The sequence below is a fragment of the Pygocentrus nattereri genome, chromosome 15 (assembly GCF_015220715.1).
Source record: "Pygocentrus nattereri isolate fPygNat1 chromosome 15, fPygNat1.pri, whole genome shotgun sequence".
Lineage (NCBI taxonomy): Eukaryota > Metazoa > Chordata > Actinopteri > Characiformes > Serrasalmidae > Pygocentrus > Pygocentrus nattereri.
In genome coordinates, this window is record NC_051225.1 from 35,730,182 (window position 1) to 35,754,231 (window position 24,050).

The 24,050-nt window shown below is 39.0% G+C and overlaps 1 protein-coding gene across 1 annotated transcript in view; it reads left to right on the forward strand.

The window, feature by feature from the left end:
• minar1 (membrane integral NOTCH2 associated receptor 1) overlaps positions 1-9,524 on the forward strand; it is a 38,388-nt gene extending 28,864 nt beyond the window's left edge. Inside the window, exon 4 of the mRNA XM_017699563.2 lies at positions 5,396-9,524. Within this exon, the coding sequence (XP_017555052.1) occupies positions 5,396-5,593 (198 nt within the window). The 3' untranslated portion in view covers positions 5,594-9,524. The remainder of the gene's footprint in view (positions 1-5,395) is intronic.
• The last annotated feature ends 14,526 nt before the right edge of the window (positions 9,525-24,050 follow it).

Below are 24,050 nucleotides of genomic sequence, written 5' to 3' on the forward strand. Positions count from 1 at the left end.
CAGTTGACTGTGGAATATTTAGTAGTGAGGAAATTTCACGACTGGACTTGCTGCACAGGTGGCGTCCGATCACGGTACCATGCTGGAACTCACTGAGCTCTTGAGAGCGACCCATTCTTTCACTAATGTCTGTAGAAGCAGTCTGCAGGCCTAGGGGCTTGATCTTGTACAACGGTGGCCATGGAAGTGATTGGAACACCTGAATTCAATGATTTGGATGGGTGAGTGAAAACTTTTGGCAATATAGTGTATCTTGTGCGAGCTGTAGAGGATGGATTGATTTCTTAGGAAGTCCAGTAAGAAAAGCATTACAGTGATAAACTCTGCTTTTAACAAATGCATGAACAAGGTTCTCTGTGTTGCTCTGAGATAGAAAAGCCTGAACTTTAGTGATATTTCTCAAATGATAGAAACCTACTTTAGTGACTGCATTTACATGCAGGATAAAACAGAGCCCAGAGTCCAAGATCAAACCCAGGTTTTGTACTTTGGTTTTGGTATTTCAACTCAGAGAACCAGGTTTCTCATAAAGCAACTTTCTCTGAGTTTTTGTACCAACAATCAGTATTTCCATTTTCATCTTTTAACTGGAGAAACGCCTTTGTATGCAATAAGCCTGAGATTTTAAGGGAGTTAATGCATGCTCTTAGGCATAATGTGAAGCAGTAACGTACAGTCTGTTTTGATTTACTGCTCATTTGAACTTGTTTAGAATTTATGAAGACCAATTATCCCATCAGTGTCCATACATGGAATATTTTAGAAGTGAAGCCCCTGGAGCAAGAGTGGGCTTAGCCTGTCAGTACATCCTGTAGCACCAATTAAGTCTGCAAATCATTCTTTTGTCAATTCAAACTGACATTCTTCACGTCAAAACAAGGCAGATGTTCTGAATAGTGTGCTCCACCATCCTGCTATTAGCTCATTAGCATGGTTTTAGCAACCTGGACATTAACGTGATTATAATTAAAAGCCACAGAAAGTAACGGTGCCCTTATGCAAGGACACAAAATGCAAACATTCAAAGGCTTCCTCTGTGGCCAATTAATGGGCTGACCCCAGGAGAACAGATTTTCTGAAGGAGAGTGGAATTCTGGAGAAGGCAATGAATTTACTCAGGCTCAAAGACAGCAGTGGGAAACAAGCATTCCCAGAGATGAAGCTTACAGCGAGCCAATCAATCAGGAGGCTGAGGCCATGTTTTATTACAGCTCTGGCTTAGAAAACAACACTAGAAGAAATTGAAAAGCAGAAAGAAGGAGGAACATTTCTATACTTCCATCTGCCATATGATGACCACTAAATATGTTCATTCTTACTCTGCATTTGTTTCCAGGACCCACTTCAAATTTACACACATTATGTCTTTTGGCTTTGCACTTACTGTGGCCTGAGTCCTATGACTAGGACTCAAATTTGATGACTTGAAAATGAAGAAAGACAAGCAACTCAACCTTGACTTGAACACCAATGACTTGAACTTCAACTCAGAGTTGAGCCTCATAACTCAGAAAGACTTGAGACCCAAAGTGCAGACTATTACACAGTTGGTCAATTTTATGTGAATGGATCATTTCCTGCCATAAATCTGATATACAGCAGTGTCGTCAAATGTCTTTTTCTGTGTTTATGTTTGGTTTATTTTATTTCGGAAGACAAGTTGAAGTGTTTACGGTTCTAGTTCACCTCCATAAGCTGGAAACAAGCAAAGCTTCAATAAGCCCTCATTCAGCGCTTGAGCTCCAGTCTTACTGGAGAAACTCACCAGGTGAACTGACCGTTCTCCTCATGGTAGCCAAACAAAAGAAACACAGCTCTTTCTGTTTGACTGAGTTTGACAGCTTCTGCAAGTAAAACAAGTGCAACATTCACCACACAGATAAAGTTACCTATTATTCCCTAGGTTCATATTGGAATTTGTTGTTCCACCTTAAATGGGGCAGCAGTTATATTTTGGCCCCTGACTCCTGCACCATTTAAGGTGGAACAGAAAATCTGAAGTAGTCAACCTCAGCTTCATCATTCACAATCATTTTGCTTCCTTTTCTGTAAACTTTCTTCAGCTTGGTCATCTAAATTCAATTAAAACTTGTAGCTTTTTTTAGTTTACTGAGATGGTTTTAGCGCTGAGCTAGTTTTTCTTTGAATCCTGTTCCCAGTGCTCTCAAAAATCATAAAAATTGTTATCTTCAAATATATATTTTATTAAGTTTAATAGTACTTTGAAAATGATTTCAAGAGTAGTTGTACCACTCTTTGTGTATACCAATGTCTGTCTTGGTTACCCATGTACTAATTTTTTGTATTTTATTTACCAATGGGTGTTGCAAAATTTTCCACGATTAAATCACAAAAAAATCTGAAGTAGGAAACCTGGGTGTGTAGGAAACAGTCACTAAAGTAACTTTTTGTCATTTAAGGAATATCACTAAATTTCTATCTCAGAACGATGCAGAGAAACTTGTTAGTGCATTTGTTACAAGCAGAGTTGATCACTGTAATGATCTTCTCACTGGATATCCTAAGAAAACAATGCATCCCTTACAGCTCATGCAAAATACATCAGCATCCCAACAGAAACAAAAATGAGAGATCATTTCACTCTTGTTTTAAAAGGACTGCACTGTCTGTCTGTATCATTCAGATAGATTTTAAAGTTCTACTACTAGTTTTTAAGGCTCTAAATGACCTTAAAGCAGCATTTACATCACAGAGTGTCTGTTTATGTTCCAGCCTGTGATCTTAGATCTGCAGATACTGGCCTTCTAAAAACACTTTCTGTAAAATACAGAAAACATGGAGAGACTCAGTTATTCATTTATTCAGTTTTTCTGCTTCTAAACTGTTCAGAGTTCAGTTCACCGTTTATTAGACAGTCAAGCTCAGTGCTCACTTTTAAGAAGCATCTAAAACGGTATCTCTTTAGCTCAGCATTTAATTAAAACTCTGCATCTTGTGATATTTAGCTTTTAATTTGATATTGATATATAATTGATATTTAATTAAAGAGAGTTTTCTTATATGATTATAAATGAATACTTAGAATTTCTTGTATAACTAGGTTTTATCACCTGTCTGTAAAGCACTTTGAGTTTCTCCTGGCATGAAAAGTGCTATATATTACTTTTCTTCTTCTTCCTATTATTATTACTATTATTACTTTTATTATTATTACTATTATTGTTGTTGTTGTTATTGTTATTATTATCATAATTTTTAGTATTCTGTGTTGAAATTGCCTTAAATTAGCTGACTTTCCTTGAAGATTAGGACTTGGGACTTGACTTCAGACTTGTCTGTACTGACTCAGGACTTGAGGACCAAGACAATTACTTCTTACCTGCAAATTAACTTGTTCCCATCTCTGTGTACTTATAAACATGAACAACAATGCATGTATTCATAACCAGGTTAAAGCGAAGTAGAAGCTTAATGAAACAGTGTAGAAAGTGTGCGGAAAGTGTAGATTCAGTTCATACCACTTTGGTGATTTTAAGTAGAAGAGGAGATGCGTCGCTATGATTTGAATATCAGATAGAAAATTTTGTGCATTTTTTGGCATAAAAAACAAAAAATGTCCGAAATGCAGACTCGAACCTGTGAGTACAGAACGTAAGTCAAATGTAAATGGATTTGTTTGCTTGCCTCTTTGTATCTGTCCATTTTAAGCTGTATTTCCCTCCCCACTTCTCTCTTCCTCAGCCTTGCCATCTTTCATTCAAGCGATATTCCGAGCTTGACCTCTAGAAGTCATTTCACACTTCTGGGTCCTCTGTTCTTTCTTGCGCTCCATCTCTTTTCCACTTTATTTCCTCGTCTTTGCTTTATCACTCCTAATTCAATTAAAATGGCAATATGTGGGCAGCTGAAGAATTCCATCACAGCTGAACGTGCTACTTCAGAAATCTCTCTGAGGTTGGGTTTGACAAATGGACAAGAGAGCCGTTCATCTTCCTCGGCCTTTGTTTCCCACTAGAGGCCTTAATAACGTTAACTCTGTCTTGCCTAACGTATCGTCAGTGATCTGTTTAGAGTGCTTGTGTTTGTCTGTGCTTACATTGGTCATCAAACCAGCACTGAAGGTTCTACTTTTTTGGTTTTTTGGTTCTTGCTCAAGATAGCACAGCACTTTATTTTGCTCAGAAGTATCTTCCTTTGTCTTTGGTAACCAATCACAATTTATTACAGTTCCAGTACGTTTACAGTTCCACTACATTCACTACACACTTAAAATGATGATTCCTCAAGTGTTTTGTAGTAAAGACAATGGTTCTATATAGAACCATAAACACTCAAAGAACCCTTTGTATGATTAAAGGGTTCTTTGCATCGTGAAGAGTTTCTTCAGGTTGATGAAGAATGTGCTATAGATGGTTTTATACAGCACCAAAAAGGGTTCTTCTGTTGCTACAAGCACCTTTTAACCATACTAAGGGTTCATGATTCTATATAGAGCCATTAAAACTCTTGAAGGGTATGTTAATATTTTTAGAATTATTACTATGTAAAAAGTTTGCTAATGTAAGCTATATTTGTGTGAGCACTGTGCACTATATTATTTCATATCACAGTGAGGTAGTTCATTAGCCATATTAGGTATTTTGAAGTGACAGAACAGACAATCCATTTGTTAATAACAGGTGTTACAGTTATTATCCCCAAATAGATAATAAAGAACTAGAACTAAAACCATTAGTTCAGTTGGTTCTGCTATGGGTCAGGTCTTGGTTTTGTGGTGGAAAAAACAGCCACTTCTGTTTTGCAATGAGAAATGTGTCTTGAAAGAGTTAACTTCTTTCTGCAGGCCACCAATGGCCAGTCTGCTGACTCTCTCTATGTGAAATATGTGACTCTGTGGGGTTGAACTGCTAGGGAGCAATGATGGGCTGAGAACCCAGTGATGTCATATCAATTTAGACCTCTCCACAAAGATGACAACATATATAAATGCCACAATAAAAGAAGAGGTGGAAAAATACATGTTTTATATATATATATATATATATAATGATCCACCACCCAAATAATACCTGCTCTGTGGTGGTCCTATGGCATCCTGACCACTAAAGAACAGGGTAACAAATGGCCTACAGTTGTAGGACTAGATAATTGTATAACTTCAAAGTGCTCCTATATGGTCAGTGGAGCTGATAAAATGGACAATGAATGTAGACACAAGGAAGTGGTTTTAAAGTTATGGCTGATCCATGTACACCATCACATATTATATATGTTAGTACCTATATGTAGTATTGATATTATATAGACGTAAATAATATACGTAGTATATATTTCATTTTGTGGATACTCTGAAAAAAAAGATTAAAGTCCACTCCACAGTAGCGATTCTTCCCCTTTAGACAGCCTCACAATGCCCCCCTCTCTTTCTCCACAGACCCAGGAGTCTCTCAATCCCAACAATCTGGAGTACTGGATGGAGGACATCTACACACCAGGCTACGATTCGCTGCTGAAGCGCAAGGAGGCGGAGTTTCGCAGAGCTAAAGTGTGCAAGATTGGTGCTCTGATCGCCGCGGCGGCCTGCACTGTGATATTGGTCATCGTCGTGCCCATTTGCACTATGAAGACCTGAGGTCTTTTCCTATGTTGCCAATGAAACTTGAGCGGCCTGGTTTCGTTCATGTAGGGATGGTATTTTTCGTGCCTAGATTAGGCCGCATTGTGGATTTTATGGAACAATGGTGAATGTACATTCAAAGAGGACCCATTTTTGGCTTAATCCAGGAGAAAAGAGCTTGCCTGGACAGTCACGGAAGACACACTACAAACACAATTCACTACTGATTACTCTTTAATGTTCGTCTTTTTTTTTAATTTCCAGTAGTTTGTTCAATATTTGACTTGAAAACTGATTTGTTAACATAGACGAGCACTTTTATGGAACATAGATAATGTACTCTTGTTTTATAACTCGTATTTAATGTACTGAATCAATCTGTTTAAATCCTGACACCTTTATGTTTGTTGCAATAGACACTACAAGGAAGGAAGCATATATTTTTTATTTTACTATGATTCTATGAGAGTAATTTTTCAATGAATTCGAAGACAGAATGTGACGCAGTAGAGCGAGGTTTATCTTTTTGACAAATCAGGAAAGTTTTATTGGGTTTGTGCAATGTTCTTTCTTTCCTAAGTGAAAATATATTGAGATATGATAAACAACTCTATATACAGAAGGAAAACATGTCAGAAGAGCTGAACGTATGAAGGGCCGTCGTGTATTATATAAAAGTGAAATGACTCCTCTGGTAATGTTTACTCATGTTATTCAATTAGCGCTGAGCTACATATAACTCAAATTGAATTGCTAATGTATTTACTTAGTTCAGAGAGCAAATTGGATTGGCACAGTAGGCCTACTGCTTCTTTTGTGATCATTCTTTGCCTTGTTCTTTCAGAACTACTCTTTATTTACTTGAAGCTCCAAATTTTTCCCAATAGCTCAATATTTAGACAGGAACTGGAATATCAACTTTATACGTGATGATGACTTCGTCTGTGTTTGTCTTTACTGGGCTGTGACTTAAGAATGCCTTTGCACCACTGAATGCTAATGACCAGTTAGCAGTTAGCATTTCTTAAAACCAGTCACTGACATAAAAACCTGAATTTACCTGATTCAAATGTGTACATCACCTCCACATGAATAACGTATATTACACCAGGACAGTTATGATCAAAAGCAGCTGCAAACCGTGACTATCAGGGACATAAATGTCAAAACATGGTCAAAAAATGAGAAAAAAAACACAATAACTCTTATTTCTGCTTACCTTTCTGGAATCCAATAGTCTGTTAACGCTAAGCTAACACTTCTGCAATGTACATTAACACATATTTTGCATAATATGAAGTAGTTTTATATTGACTGTCTGTAAAGTATCCAGGCATAGAGCTGCTATCATTGTTTTAGTGGTTGGTATAGTGTAGTGGGTATCACACGGGGTTCAGTACCCTGTCTAGGAAAGCACTCTACACTACACCAATAAGAGTCCCTGGGCAAGACTCCTAACACTACCTTCGCCTACCTGTGTAAAACTGATCATATTGTTAGTCGCTCCGGATAAGAGTGTCTGCCGACTGCTGTACATGGAAATGTTTTCCATTCCTAACAACTAACTGGAACCTGGTAATATTCCATCAATGAGATATCTAGAACTTTCAGAAGGCCTATAGTGACTTTTTTTTCTTATGAAATGGCCCCACCCATTGTAAATCAAAATTTGGTTTATTCCACTTTTAGTTCTTAATTATCTTATCGGCTTATTTGTCGTATGAAGCCTTCGGTTTCTAAAGTCCTAACCAATGGGAACGCTCACTTAACTGAATCTACCTAGATACCATCCTGGTTGGACAATGTTATGTTGAGTTTTTAGCCTAAACCTTTTGTTACCAACCAAAACTTAATAATGAAAGTGTAGTATTGTTGTAAACTCTGTTCAAATACAACCATAATGATTAAAATATCATGAAGAAAATGAAATAAAAATGAATTACAAACAAATGTGTGTGTTCCCAGAAATGATTAGGCCTTTTCTGAAGGCCTAGAAGGCTGAAGACTCTCCACTGGACTGTAATAAGTAAATTTAAAAGTAAGTAAACTGTGTTGTATATAAAATATTTTTGATGCAATGTATTTTATTCATGTGGACACTACAAAGAAGGATGCATATTACAATTAAAAAATTATTTTGATTATATTAGATATTTTTTAGTGAACTTACTGTCAGAATCTTGTCATGCAAGGTTTTTTGCTATAAGTTTCCTCTCCATGCTCCTTCCAAAAAAGCATTCTTTAGTAGCAACTGTTGCTAGGTTGGACAAGCTGTAGAGGCAAACGTTACTCAAGCTAATGAGAAACTGTAGCACACAAGAAAGATGAGACAGGGGATGGGAGAGTCATGGCCACCCCACTTTTCCGAATTATGCAAGATATTTTTTTGTGGTTGGGATGATAGGTACAAAAGTTACATAGTATTATTGATAACATTTTTCCATACAGTTCCCACAGCAGTGGTTTTGTTGCAGTATGTAGGCTTTTGCTTTCCACTGTTGGTCCCCCTCATTTGTCAGACCAAATTTGCAGCCCAAATCGCAGAGATTGCATGCAGCTTTGTTGTGTAACCTTATTCTCTCTTACAGCTACAGGAAATTTCAGAGACTGAATCATCTGCTAACTTCATAGTGACTTTGTGCGTTCTCTGAAGGCCTAGAAGGAAAAATGTGGAAATGGACATTACAGAGACATATTATAGTACTACAAGTATTTTGACTATAAGAATGATATTTGACACTATACATCGTAATTACTCAGTAAGAACTCATATACAGCCATGGCTTAGCCATTTTCCATTGGGATTTAAAGATCTGAGATCTGGTCTTACCACATTTTTGTCACTGAGTAGCTTTTTTTATTATAACTAGAGACAATAAAAGTAATTTTAGATTTTGCTGTAGCTAGCTGGGGTACACATGTTTAAATGGTTCTTTGCATGGTGAAATGGTTCTTCAGATGGAGAATGTATTGCATATATTTCTCTGTTGAACCTATATGCAAATGGTTCTAAGTAGCACCAAAAAGAATTCTTCTGTTGGTACAAACTTTACATCGTAACCATAGAAGAACCATTTTTGGTGCTACAGTCCACTCCAAATGTAGCATTTGACAAAGTTTCTCATCAGGTTGAATGAGATTTAGGCCAATATTTTATAAAACTGTGAAAGAACAGCAAGCACAGAGAGGTCAGATAAACTCACATATGACAGGACATAATGTACACATTTGAATCAAGCAGATTCTGTGCATTGCTTATTTCAATGCAGAGTCAATAGATCAATACTGCGGTTTGATCAATAAATCAGTAGTGTAGTTTGTCCACTTCTGACTGAAATCGACATTCACACTTGTCTTCTTTCAATCTGAAACAGCTAAACACTAATCTTACCGAAATCATTACTGGATATCCAACAATGATGCCAATGAGATGAAAATACTGAGTCAGTTCTTTGCCTCTAAATAGCTACACTTTGTTCATATCTGGTTTTAGAGCATCTGCTTGTCTGCTTCGCTCTGTAGCATATCTCCGTAGGATCGACACTGAGCTGGAGAGATTTCTAGGCGTTCAAAGAGGATCTCCAGCTAGGAGTGGGCTTTATCTAGAGTAGGTTTCTCTCAGTAATGTATCCGCATTTGTGGGGACTTACCCTAACATCTACTTTCTTGTGAAATCAACAGCACTTTGGCAACAGCCTTCAGTTTCTTTCTTTGATTGTAGTTGAGAAACGTCATCTGACCTTCAGATTATTAATAGGCTGTTTTGAATGTGACTTTCGTTTGATGGATTAATAATCTGTCGGGTGACTTTGCCTTTACCACAGGAACTGTGAGCTCTAGTACACTGTAAGATCCTGTACATACAAACTTCAGGTTGAAAGTGCATCATGTAAAAGAGGTGTAACTGGAATAATATTCTAATAAAACTCTTATTGTTCTGACTGTTGAAGGAATGCCCTGTTAGTTCTTTAAGCTTGATGCAAAACCATAACTATTTCTGCTATTTAGTCTGATCATTTGTATTAATAACCTGATTTTTATGGCTGTTTTTGCATTTCTTTGATATGATTTAACAGATTAAAATGTATAGATTTTTTGTCAGTATGACTAGGAATATAATTCACTCATAATACGATCTGGAAATGGCATTACTGATGCCTACGAAGCAGGGAAAGGCTATTAAAAGTTATCAAAGCACTTTCAGCAGTTTTCACTGTCAAATGCCATTGGGAAATGGCAGTTAAGGGGGTTACTTTGGACAGCAAGGCAAGTTCTACCAGAAGGACTCAAGAGGTGAGTGTGAAAGAAGGCAAAACTTTAACCCTCAATAGGATTTTACAATTTGAAAGATAGCAATTATTAGGAATTAAAATGATTTGTTTTAGGCCCCATCATCAGCCCAGGTCTTGGAACATCTAGACCCTTCCAGATCCAGCGGGATCCACAAGGATGGCAGGGGTGGAGCATACTCTCTCAACAACTGGGTGGGGAACAAACACGTAGTGATGGGGAGGAAAGAGGGGAACATCAAAACGTTGGCACTTCAAAGCAGAAAAACAGGCACATAAGCCGAATCATTTTATAGACAGGAGGATGCCAGTGATTGGATAAAGCAACGAGTGATGTGACATTTGAGTCTTGCACTAAAGCTTTTATATGTGGAAGATAAAGACAACTCTCAGATAGAGCTGTCTGTATGCTGTCCACAAGAGCAAAGCAAAACCCCCATATGACAGCAAAGCAGCTTGATCTGCATGTAAGAGTGACCTCACCACAAAAGACAATGTCTGGAGTCATGGAATCAACGTCTGGAATCAACAAAGGTATGTTTGGAGGAAAAAGGGCAGCATTTGATAAAAAGAACACCTTGCCAACTGTTAAAAATGAGCATGGATCTATTATGCTTTAGGGTTGAGTGGCATCCAGTGGCATAGCAATTATTACACAGAAGAATGGATTCCACTAAATTTCAGCCAATTTTGAAAGCAAATGCGAGAAAGCCAGTCAAGAAACTGACTGGCTTCTACAAAGGGCACAGATACTACGCCAAAAATATGTCAGCTTCGAGAAATGTAAGCTAAAGGATTTGGAAAGATTTTTGAAACAGCTGTTACTTGAACATCATTAAAAATCTGTGGGTAGATCTTCAACATGCTGTGCATGCAAGGTGGCCCAAGAACATCATAGAACTAGCAGAGTTCTACATGGAAGAGTTGGTGAAAAATCCTAAAACAGGAATAGAAAGACTCCTAGCTGGTTACAAAAAGCATTTACAAGAAACCACATGACCACCACACAACCTCCACAGAACCCTGCCTTCTTTCACTATTCTGTAGTGCAATGGGAAACACAGGCTCTTCAAACTTTGTGCTAGCACTCAGTAACCATGGGCTCCTCTAAGCAGCTTGCTGAAGATCGGAAAATGAAGTTAAATTATGCCTTGTAGGGGAAAGCTATAAAAAGATATCAGAGTGCTTCCTACTTGCAAACTTCCACTGACACATAGAAACTGCAATTAAGGAGAACTGTAATCATACCATGTTGAACCATACTGCCCAGTAGTAAAATGCTTTTATTAACCAAACAATCTACCTGTTGTTTTGACGATTAATCAAGTAATTAAAGTTTTTAAGAAAAACAAATATGTAGAAGTGCACATATCTGACCAAGAACAATCCATTAATACTTTTTAAATTGAGTACCTCAGTTTAGCTCAGTTCTTTTCTTCTTACAGATTAATATTCAGCTCTTTTAAAACAATCATTTGTTTTTCTTGTCACTCTCTTCACTCCATATAGAAAATAGAGGTAGATAAGAAACCCAGGAATGAGCAACGAGGGAATTTTACACATTCTTTCTGGTGATTAAACCGAAAGTGGCTTTTGTTAACAATTCCTTTTTGCCTAATTGTGATAAGTAATGCTTCTGCATATAAACAGGGAATACTGCAGCTAATTACGGCTGGAGTTTGCACACTTTGCCTAGCCAACTCTTTAAAAAAAAAGACCTAAGTTTGGTTTGTTTTGTGGACCAACTGATTGTGCATTGTAAAAATAAAGAGGTTACAAAACCTCAAGGCTTTCCACTTATACACAACTTCAATCTTCCATTACCTAGTGGGTAAAATCTACTAGGTTAGTTAGTAAAAGTCTAGGAGCTGTGGAGGAAATAGGAAAGGATTTAAGTTCTTAACAGTACTAGAGAGGTTCTGAAAGATGGCTAAGTTCTTTATGTGAAAAAAAGTTCTTTTCTTATGTAGTTTTACCTCTATCAGGAATGACTGTGGTGTCTAGGGCACTGGCTTATAAAGTGTTTGTGGGGCAGCAGACTTGGCACAGGGCAGGGTGAAAGGGGGATGGGGGTCATCAGAACTGGCCTAAGCTTATCCCTGCAGACACACTAATATCAAGAGAATATCTAATCCAGGACTGCCAGCCACTTCAACAATCATAAGGGAACTTAGAAGGGCATATGCTCTAAAAATGAAGGTTCTTGAATTGTTCTTTATAGAGTTTTATGGAACTTTATGAAGTTCTGGCTATAACCATTACTTCCTTAAGCTGCAGCATTATTTTTCAGTTATCATAAGACTTATTATCCAATAATTATTATGTAATAAGGTTATGAGTCTTTACAATTTAAGGGGGTTCATTTGTGTGGCACTTTGTCTCAAAGCAGTTTGTGCAGATATAGAAATTCCCTCGTCACTGAAAAAGACAGCTTTCTAAAAACCTGACAAAGAACCCTTGAGAAGAATCAATACTCAAAAGGAAAATTCCCTAAGAGCATGAGGAGGAATCACTAAGAGGAACCACGACTCAGAAGGAAAACTCCCATTAGAGAACGAGGGGGAACTGCTGAGAGGAAGCAAGACTCACAAGGAAAACTCCCTAAGAGCATGAGGAGGAAACACTGAGAGGAACCAAGACTCAGAAGGAAAGTTCCCTAAGAGCATGAAGAGGAATCACTGAGAGGAACCAAGACTCAGATGGCCACCCTTCTAAGAGCATGAGGAGAAACCCCTGAGAGGATCCAAGACTAAAAAAGGGAACCCATCCTGCCCTGGGCCACACCATATCTTGGAGAAAGCTGAATGGTCCCAACCTGAAGAAGGAGCCCAGAACAACATTGTGGAAGCTGTAAAATTGGCATCCACTATAAGCTAAACAGCCATAACCGCAATACTATGTTACTATAATTGACATATGTAAATTTGGATGTCTGTGAAGATTTTTAGCCACCAAGTCATTGGGTTGTCTAGGCATGAACTCCTTTCAGATGAGATAGAGTCATGAAGCTTCATTAAAGATCTTTGGAATGAGTTGGAGTGATGAAGGTCCATTGAACACTTTTAGGATGGGTTGGAGTGATGAAGGTCCATTGAGCACTTTTGGGATAAGTTGCAGTGATAAAGGTCCATTGAGCACTTTTGGGATGAGTTGGAATGATGAAGGTCCATTGGGCACTTTTGGGTTGAGTTGGAATGATGAAGGTCCATTGAGCACTTTTGGGATGAGTTGGAATGATGAAGGTCCACTGAGCACTTTTAGGATGAGTTGGAATGATGAAGGTCCATTGGGCACTTTTGGGATGAGTTGGAATGATGAAGGTCCATTGAGCACTTTTGGGATGAGTTGGAATGATGAAGGTCCATTGAGCACTTTTGGAATTAGTTGGAATGATGAAGGTCCATTGAGCACTTTTAAGATAAGTTGGAGTGATGAAGGTCCATTGAGAGCTTCTGGAATGGGTTGGAGTGATGAAAATCCACTGAGCACTTTTGGGATGGGTTGGAGTGATGGAGCTCCATGGAAGAGTTAGAGTAATGAAGCTCTAATGGGCATGTTTGGAGTTGAGGCAAGGAACAGCTAAGATCTAACATTCATTGATTACATTCTAATGTTGCATGCTTGAAATGCATTTCTTCAAGGTAAGCACTTTTATTTTATTTATTTTTTTATTTTTCCCCAACTTTCTCCTCAATTTAGTCATTTTCACTTTCACCCACTAGTTAGGACTCCCCTAACTCCATGATACCATCCACACTAGGAGGCGAAGGCTAGTACAGGCTTCCTCCAAGACCTATGAGGCCAGCCACTACATCTTTTCAAACTGCCAAACACACTTGGAAGAAAGTGTCAATCGCCAGATCTCTTATGTCAGCTAACAGATGTCTGTGCTGACTAGCATCATGTTGAGTGATGGGGTAGAGGGGTGGACACCCTACCCACCCAGAGAGAGAGGCCAATTGTGCTCCCAGCCATGGATCTCTGATGACCTTTCACTCTCCAGATGATAAGGCTAATGCTTAAACGGTTGTGCCAGTTGGAAAGAGTTCCTGAAGGTTCTTTATGCACAAAACAATACTTTGAGCTGTATTTTAGTTTAGGAAAACAAGGTAAATAATATTCCCCACCAGATTCATTAGATTACGAGATGTTCTTGTTTTAAAGTGAGCTGTCCTTTGTGAAGAAAAAAAAAATCAGTGTCTAAGAAAACTGATCTATAGTGATCATGACATAGACATTATATCATGCCATAAAATCCAACACCTTTTTCTCAAAAAGAAGAAAAAAACAAGAAGAAAACAAAAGTACTAGACCTGCATCATCCATCAAATTGAGATGCATTGTTTTTCTCAGAGAAGCAGAGCGCCTGGCAAGAAGTGCCAAGTTAATCAGAGCGGACTTTCTGGGGCGTTAGAGAAGCACGGTGTCAAAAACAGCAGCTGGGGAGCAGAGAGGCGAGCGAGTCGTCAGTCTGGAGCGGCGCGTTCTAAACCAATGTACCACAAGACATGATGAGCACTGTAAAAACAAGAGGTTTCTTTTTTGGCAACACTTATTCAAGTCCTTTAGTTTGATCTCAAAATTCTCAGCAGTGAATGATTATAAACACGACATGATTCTACTGCCATTTGCAGCAAGTACTGCAGTAACCGGGGTGCCAAAACTTTTGCATACAACTGTATTTTATTATGATTTGAATTACATGAAACTTTATCATTGCATGTACAGTCTTGTGTCCATCCTTTACATTTTTACCATGTTTTACCACATGGCTTACTATATAATTAGGTATGTAATTCTATAATTATCTTTGAATACTATATCAAAATAACAGTTATTGTTCCTAATTTCTGAGGGTTGAACTCAGAGGCCTGTTAGCCGCGCTTGCCTACAACGGCACAGTAATTCCTGAAATGTGGACTCAGTTAATGCTGAGCATTTGACTTAGAATTGAGCAGGTCCTGCCATATCCCCTCACTTTAGCTTTCTCCATATTGACTCATGCCTCTATGGAGCATATCTCTCTCCCTCTGTATCATAGTGTGCAAATCCCTATCACCAGCCCACAGCTTTATTACATGCTGAAATGCTGACTGCTTCACTCTCCCCTGCTTTTGCTAGCTGAGAGGTGAGCATGCAGCTTCATGGCTGGGTTTAAAGGGATGCTTCAGCCAAAAGAGCCATGGTAGCCATGGCTAACAATAAGTGCGTTTACATGCACTTGGGTTAACAGATAATGTGAAGCTCTGGGTCTGCATGAGTTAGACAGTAAACAGATCAGCTTTTGCAACCAGCCAAAACTCACAGAAGAATACGTGACATAAACATTATATAAAACTCAAACTTCAAGCAGCAGCTTCTTTTCTTTTTTTCTTTTTTTTTTTTAATATGGCGCAACCTTACCTGAAAATATCAACATATATCATCTAGAAGACAAGAAGTAATTAAATCCTCCCCTACATCAAGAATGTAGTAAGTTTCAGCGTCACTCCTAAATTGTTTTGCTGCCGTTTCGCTGCAATGCTGCTTGCTTATTTCCGGTACCACCAACTGTTTTCGCACCTGCACAGACTAGGAATCTGAAAGAAATCAGAGTAAGAGTTTACATGTACCGAGAAATCTGATTACTGAGCTAAAATCCAGCCTCTTTCCCAGATGTCTTAATCAGATTTCTAGACCCTACTCAGATCTAAGAAATCAGAGTATGCTGTTTACATGTCAATTTAAACAATCAGATTACTGCAGGAATCCAATTGTGATCAGATTATTGAGTGCATGTAAATGCAAGAATCAAACAACCAGTGTTGGGATTAATGTCATGTGACACATGACAGTATAAATCTTTGTAATCACATTATAGTGACTTGTAGAACTTTTTGTTACGTGCATTACTCATAGGTCTCCAAGAGAACAATTTTAACCCTTGTACTCACTTAAAAATGATGGTTCTACAAAGGTTCTTTAGTTAAGGCAATGGAGCTATTTGGAACCATGAGTTCTATCTAAAACCATTTCATACTTAAATGGCTCTTTGTGAGGTGAAATGGTTCTTCAGATTGATAGAAAATGTGTTGTATATGGTTCTATGTAGAACCTTTACACAAATCTTTCTATATAGCACCAAAAAGGGGTTCTGCTATTGTTATGACGTCGGTTCATAACAATAAAAGATCCCTTTCTGATGCTATAGAACCATAGCACTGTGGCCATCTGCAAACCACCAACGTCTGCAAAGTTATTGTTCTTTTAACCATCTGTCACAGTAAATTACAGTTGAAATTAAATAAGACCGTTAGTATGAGCTCAAAGTGCAGACGATCAGCTTTAATTTGAAAGTTTTTATGTCCAAACTGTGTGTAACGGGGAGCGAGGAGGCGGAATGCATATGCGGAGATAAGCAACGTTTATTATGGGCAAATCCAGGGTCATCGTCTAAATGGTCCAGGGTCATAGATCCAACACCGATTGATCGGGAGGCAGACATGACAGAAACCAGAAACAAACAGACATACAGTACAACCAGAACAAACAACAGTACAAAGACCAGTACAAAGACCAGCGACCAGAGAGGGGAAAGCACAGGCTTTAAATACATAAGGGTAAATGAGGAACAGGAGGGAACACAGGTGGAAACAATCAGGGGTGGAGTCACGAAACAAGGGGGCTGGACTAAAAAACCAAAACAAAGAAGCCGCAAGCTAAACCAAAACACAACACGAACACATGGACAGGACTGGGAGAGGCCAATCGTGACATTGTGTTAACTGTGTAGAAAGTACAACCATTTTCATACAAAAGTAGCTGGACAAGTACTACTAACAATCATGAATTAAATTGTCAATTTATTATATGTCAGTGACTGTGAGTCTGGAGCCCACCGAAATCATCTTTACTGGCTGCTGTCTTCAGTTCATGTTTGCTTGCTTGATTGCATTGAGGTCAGGTGACTGATTTGGCCATTGCAGAACAGTGCACTTCTTTACCTTGAAAAAGTCTTGGGTTCCGTTCGCAGTATTCTTTGGGTCATCGTACCATGTGCACTGTGAAACACCATCCAACAAGATTTTTTTAAAGCTTTTGGCTGAAACTGAGCCGATGATATTCCCTTCAGAATTCATGCTGTTGTTTTTGTCAGCTGTCACATCATCAATAAATATTCGTTCCATTAACAGCCATGCTATAACACTACCTCCACCATGCTTGACAGATGAGATGCTTTGGATCACAAACAGTTCCTTCCTTTCTTCATACTCTTCCCATCACTCTTTTACAGGTTGATCTTTACCAAGTTGATGTCTAATCTGTCTATAAGATGCTAATCCAGAACAATACAGACTTTTTGAGATGTTATTTTTTTGGCAAAGTTTACATCTTTACATCTTGTGGTTAAACCCTTTGTGTTTACCCTGCTTACTCTACTCTGTCTGGATTGATGACTTTGACACAGATACATTGATCCCTTGAAAGGAATTCTTGATTTGGCCAACTGCTGCAAAGGAGTTTGTTCTTCACCAGGAAATGAATGCTCTTCTGGGCCTTTTGGAATTACTGAGCTCACCAGTGTGTTCTTTCTTTTTAGAAATAGAGCAGATAGTGGATTTGACTACACCTAATGTTTTTGCTACCTCTCTAATAGGTTTATGATTTTTCAGCCCAGTGGTGGTTTGCTTTACTGGCAGCGAAGCTCCTTGGACTTCACATTGGGAACAGCAAAAAATTCCAAATGCAAATCCCATACTTTACTTTCTACAGCTTTTATCTGCTCACCTGTAAGTGAATTAATGAGGTAATAACACACAACTGTCCATGAAACCGCTGAGCAGCTAATTGTCCAATCTTAACACTGATAGCCATGTCAGCATGATTCATTTGCATAATGCTAACTGGTGTTTAACAGTGTTTGTGCATTATTAGCATTAGACACACTTGCATTTTTATTAACTTAAATAAATTAAATTCAGTAATATCTTATTAATTCAAGGGCCATAAACCTTTGTTTGTTTTATACTGACCTTGAAACAGTATGAACCCGTATAGACTGTGAAGAAAAGGTGGCTTGTTGGCAGGTGGACAGATTGGAGAAAGTGCTCCAGCATTTTTATTTGAGGAACAGTGAATCGTGCACATATGTTGTGCATCCCTGCCAGGAACAACTCTGTCTTCATATAATGCATTGCCAGAAATATGCTAATTCCATCCAACCAGTTTTACTATTTGTCACTCAAATAAGCCTCTTGATAATATTTAGAAGCATTCACTGGCCCTTGTTACCTTTTCTGGCATAATTGGTTGAAGAGGCGATTCAGCTGTCACTTTATTTCGTATCTGGGTCACAGTGTCAGGAGCCTGAATGCAGCCTACTTAAGAAAAAGTAATCCAACTCCTCATGCATATTTATTATTATGGAGGGAGAGTAATCTAATTAGCAAGAGCCTCGCAAAAGGCCTAAAGAAGATATGGCAACCCAATTAAAGCAAGCGTTCCACCACTGATGCTATTGCCAGGCTTTGACCACAGCTCTTCAGCCTTTTCAGCAAGAAGAGTTCATCTTCAGTAGCTTCCACACTAGCCTCTGAAATATCAGCATGCAAAAATAGCAAATAGGCTCAGGTGTATATTATATCCAGGGGATAAACCAGAAAAAGAAAAAGCACAGCAATACTTATTCATTCGCAAATTTGTTTATTCATGTTTTGGGAAGGGAAATAAATGGCCTCGGCCAGGGTGATCCAGAGCATAGAGTAGTTTTGTGCTTACGCTGCATTATTTGGGCTGCATTTATTCCCACACTGTTCTTTGTAAGACCCTCAATTGGGGCGTGTTTGGTACTTGTCCAAAAGAGCATGGATTTATGAAACGAGAAGGTATAAAGAAACGACACAGGAAATAATGAGTGTAGGAATATTAATTACAACAGATTAATTTCGGACAGAAAACCGGCCCCAACAAGACGTCCGCATTTAATCTGGGTGATTAAGTGAGTGGCACTATAAGAATGAACTGCCCTTAATGAAGATATGCTGAAAAATATGTCGCACATTTAATCACTCACAAAAATGGATAGTTTGCTGGAATAAGGTGAACTTCATATAGAACAGTATGGTGCCAAGCTTTCACAGTACTGTTGGAATTAAACCTTGTACCTCCAAAATGGTCATTAAGGTGAAGATAAAAACATTGTTAACTTTTAATGTTAGTTAATATACCAAGAATTTGTTCTTTCAATTAAGGGCAGCTAGTGTGTGGATCAGTAAGACATACACACAGATAACGGAAAAACCTACATAAGTGAGTATAGGACCTATACTATGGATACATAAACACAAGTGTACTACATGATGGAATTAACTGACTAATATCATAACATACTCTGTGGAAAATGTAAAAATGCTGGGTTACGATGTGATGAGGTTGTGATGTGATGTGATGAGAAAAGATGTTGGAGCACGAGTGGCAAGAGCAACCAGTGGGAGAGTGCATGTACAGCGTACCCCAAGAGAACAGTACAAGCCTGAGTGCCTGACCCCTACAGGAAGAGTGGTTTGCTAAATAATCTATTAAATATAAGAATAATAACCATGTAAACTCCTGTATCTGATTACTTTCCCTATCCGAAAGTTTAAATACGTTTAAGTACGGTCTGCAGAGGAGACGATTTTTATACTCTGATCTTTAAAAGACAGCGATGGGACAGGTGTCCAGGTGATCTTGTGGTAACTGCCATAATTTAAAAGCAATTAAAAACCCAAGCACACCAATTATTGGAATTTCCCACTGGGATCAATAAAGGATTCTGATTAGAAACTCGTCTCACTCTGACTGGACTCACGTGATGCTCGTTGTCATGGTAATGTTTACACTGAGTGGTACTCGACACGTGTGTCATTTTGGATCGGATTAGTTGAGGTGTTTATATACTCATTCAATCAGATTGTTGAGTGAAAGTAAACACCTCTGTCTTAATCTATAATTAGAATTGATTTAATTGGACTGGCAAAAATCTTTCCATGTAAACACGGCCAGTGTTCCCCACCCATTCTGCTTACAGCCGCTTAGCCCAGAATAATTTAGGCTACATCACTTAAGCTCCACCCATTCTTAATAAGGTAATGCAGAGTGTTGTTCCTGCAGACAGTCTGTGAAGTTATTGAAGTGGGAGTTATGGGAAAATTTTTAAAGGTTGTGTTATTTCTGGCTCTCAGGAAGGGAACGGGTCATTGCAATCTTAGGGACGCTTCACACTTCCGAAAGAAGTGGCTAACGTTCATTTTTTCCCCCACATCAGTCTGAGCATTTCAGCCTGAACTGCTTTTTGAACCAGGAACTATGTAAGGCAGCCAGTCGACCACCCTCTCCGTGTGTCTTAAAGGCACAGTAACAAAAAAAGCATCAGGGATAAAGAGAATGTGGAAAACATGTCGTCTGTTTGGTGCACAAACCCACAAAAGTGGGTCCCTGTAAATGGACTCCAGTTTGTACACTTATATGTGTAGTATTAAAAGAAAGAATAGCCTACACACATCAGGGCAGTTGTGATACAACTCTGTGTGTGATGGCTCCCCAGCAAGCCTAATTACATGCTCCTCTGATTCACTGTTGTTGTGAGGACATAAAACAGCCGCATCTGTGAAGATGCAGGATTGCAACACAGCCTCTGTATTAGGGCAAACACATTGCCTGACACATTGATCTGAAGGTGGTGATTCAACTGCAGTGATTTTCACAATGTGTCATAGTTGATTATCATAATTTTCCAAAACGTTTTTGGACATTAGGACATTTCCCAGCTGTTTTCAAATAAAGAAATCCTAATAAAGCTTTATTTACTGTTTTAATTGTCTGTCACAGTGTCTCCTCTCTGAGCACATGGACTCTCTCACTTGAGATTACCTCAGCTCCAGCTCCAACCTGGCTTGTTTCTGCATTAAAGTATACCACATACACTCTCCGGCCACTTTATTAGGTACACCTTGCTAGTAAAAGGTTGGACCCCCTAATTCTTCTTGTCAGACTTTCAACAAGGTGTTGGAAACGTTCCTCAGAGATTTTGGTTGGTTATTTGAGTTACTGCTGCCTTTCTATCATCTGGAACCAGTCTGCCCATTCTCCTCTGACCTCTCACATCATCAAGGCATTTTCGTCCACAAAACTGACCGCTCACTGGATATTTCCTCTTTTTCAGACCGTTCTCTGTAAACCCTAGAGATGGTTGTGCGTGAAAATCCCAGTAGATCAGCAGTTTCTGAAATACTCAGACCAGCCCGTCTGGCACCAACAACCACGCCACGTTCAAAGTCCCTTAAATCCCCTTTCTTCCCCGTTCTGATGCTCGGCCTGCACTTCAGCAAGTTGTCTTGACCACCTCTACATGCCTAAATGCACTGAGTTGCGGCCGTGTGATTGGCTGATTAGCTATTTGTGTCAACAAGCAATCGAATAAAGTGGCCGGCGAGTGTTGTTTGGCTTTGCTTCTTGAGAAAATTTTCCAGTTTTCAGTCAATTTCTGAGCCCTTCAGTGCATTTCTAAGCCATCTGGCTCCCACATCTGAGTAGCATTTTTAAAAGAATCCGAATTGATTTCGAACCAATATTAAAATTAATAAAATCTCAGACCTGAAATGGATTCTCTTTAACATTTTATGGCACTATTGTGTACGTCAACCCTTTTTACTCTTGGCTATGGAGTAGTAAAGGCAGCTCCAGAGTGATGTTGAGAGCACCACAAACTCCCTCAAAGCACTTGTAATTTCTTGTGGACTTCATAGATTACTACATCAAAGTACATCTCCATGTGTACCAAAATGCCTTGCAAGTCTTTCGTTACTAAGCAGCGGACAGAGGACATTAGCAAACGTTGGCCGCTGGCCATCATGCGGCAGAGGCCATGTACTCCTTAGGCGTGCTTGACATGGCGAAACTTTCGTGCAGCTGGTTGCATGTGAGTTGCATGCAACCTCATTCCTGTGCAGTTTGACAGGTCAACAAAGCTGTCAAAAATACATGCAACACATTTGATTACTACTCATTGACAGCTCATATTTTGTTTGCATTGCATCGTTCTCACTACAGAAAGGCATGTTGAGCATTTTACATATTTACAGCATTTTATCACCATTGTTCCTTTTGCTGTCATTGCTGTCCATTTTTTCCCTATTCTTATGTATCTATTTTTCATCTTTGTATATATCACTGGTTCTTCTTTACTGTATATTTGAATTTTTAATCTGCTCTGTGTATGTTCAAGAAGTAATGTTTAACTTGCCATTACTGTTGTACTTTACATTCTGCTCATCCCATAACGGAAGCACTGTGAGTTCATCTGGCTCTCTGTAATATTTTTCATCCTTTGATTCTCCTATGCGTGCAAATTTCAGAGGCTAACAAAGAGGAATAAATGCTGGCACAAGCACTCATTTCTACATCTGTTAGTGTTAATGTGCTAGTGAGGCCAACTATTTACAGAAATGTTAGCTTTGAGAAACTCATTTTTTTTTGGCTCAGATGACTGAAAAACTACCAACCTTGCATTAAGTCCATCAGGACACTGTTGGATGTTTTTTGCTGGTGGACTATTTTCAGTCCTGCAGTGACACTGAGGTGTTTAAAAACTCTGTACCTGATCCACTCGCACCAGCGCAACACATGTTAACACACCGCCAACACGCCAGAGTCACTGCGGTACTGAGAATGACTCATCACACATAGTACCTGCTCTCTGTGGGGCTCCTGACTGCTGAAGAACAGCGTAATAAAGTATGCAGAGAAACAGATGGACTACAGTCTGTAACTGTAGAACTACAAAGTGCTCCTATACGGTAAGTGGAGCTAATAAAATAAACAATGAGAGTAGAAAAAAGAAGGAGGACTTAATGAAGCTGCTGAGCAGTGTGTGTAATATATACTGCTTGGCGGTACAGCTCAACTCAGACTCAAAGTAATTTACTGTCTTATTATAGAAAATGTCTTGGATTATTTCACACTGAAATGATGAATACAGTATTTTTACTGTGGAAAATTAATGTTAAATATTGTGGAATCTTGGCAGTAATTAGTGTGGCCGGTGTTACACAGACTGAGCAAAAATCAGCCTCCCTCTCTTTCTCTTTCTCCACACTGAGGGATGAAGCACAATCAATTAAATCAGGAGGTTATAAAGCTGAGGAAAGTCTCTATTAAACAGAGTGGGAGAGAAAGCTACAGAGAGAGAGAGATGCAGTAGAGGAAGCGCTGTCCGTGGTGCTGTTTAATAGGTGGTTGAGGCTGTAAATGCCTAATCTGCATTCTTCATGCTGTTTTATCGCTCTATCATGTGACCACCACCCAACCAACAGGATGATCAGAGGCAGCAGGGCACAGTGTGCTCTGAATACTCAACACAGCAGCAAGGTGAAGAAGCTGGAATATTTCCTCATTCAAGGATCCATATAATGAAAACATAACGGAGCATGAAGTACTATTTTCAAAACCTACTGTCTGAAGACTAAGACCCCATTTACACCTAGTTACGTCATGTGACTACTATCTGGATTGTTTCCTGATAAGATTTTAGCCACATGCGTTTACACTTGGCACTCTGTGTGGGACGGAATATGCAAATCTGTTCATTACATGGCAATCAATTACCAATAGCTTGTTCGTTCAGCCTCTTCACCTGCAGTTTGTTTTGCAAAGTAATATCTGTCCTTATTGCTATTTAGCCTTTCGTTTCATCTGGTCCCCAACCATGTGTGTCCACCCTGATTATCTTCCTCGCAGACACAGATCAAGCACTTGTGATGTACTGCATGGGGAGGAGTTTCAGATGTACTGGGAGGTGTTTCGTTTGTACTGGGAGGCATTTCGGTTGTACTGGGATGAGTTTTGGTTGTACTAGGAGGAGTTTTGGGAGGGGTTTCAGTTGTATTGGGATGAGGTTTGGTTGTACTAGGAGGAGTTTTGGGAGGGGTTTCAGTTGTATTGGGATGAGGTTTGGTTGTACTAGGAGGAGTTTTGGGAGGGGTTTCAGTTGTATTGGGATGAGGTTTGGTTGTACTAGGAGGAGTTTTGGGAGGGGTTTCAGTTGTATTGGGATGAGGTTTGGTTGTACTAGGAGGAGTTTTGGGAGGGGTTTCAGTTGTATTGGGATGAGGTTTGGTTGTACTAGGAGGAGTTTTGGGAGGGGTTTCAGTTGTATTGGGATGAGG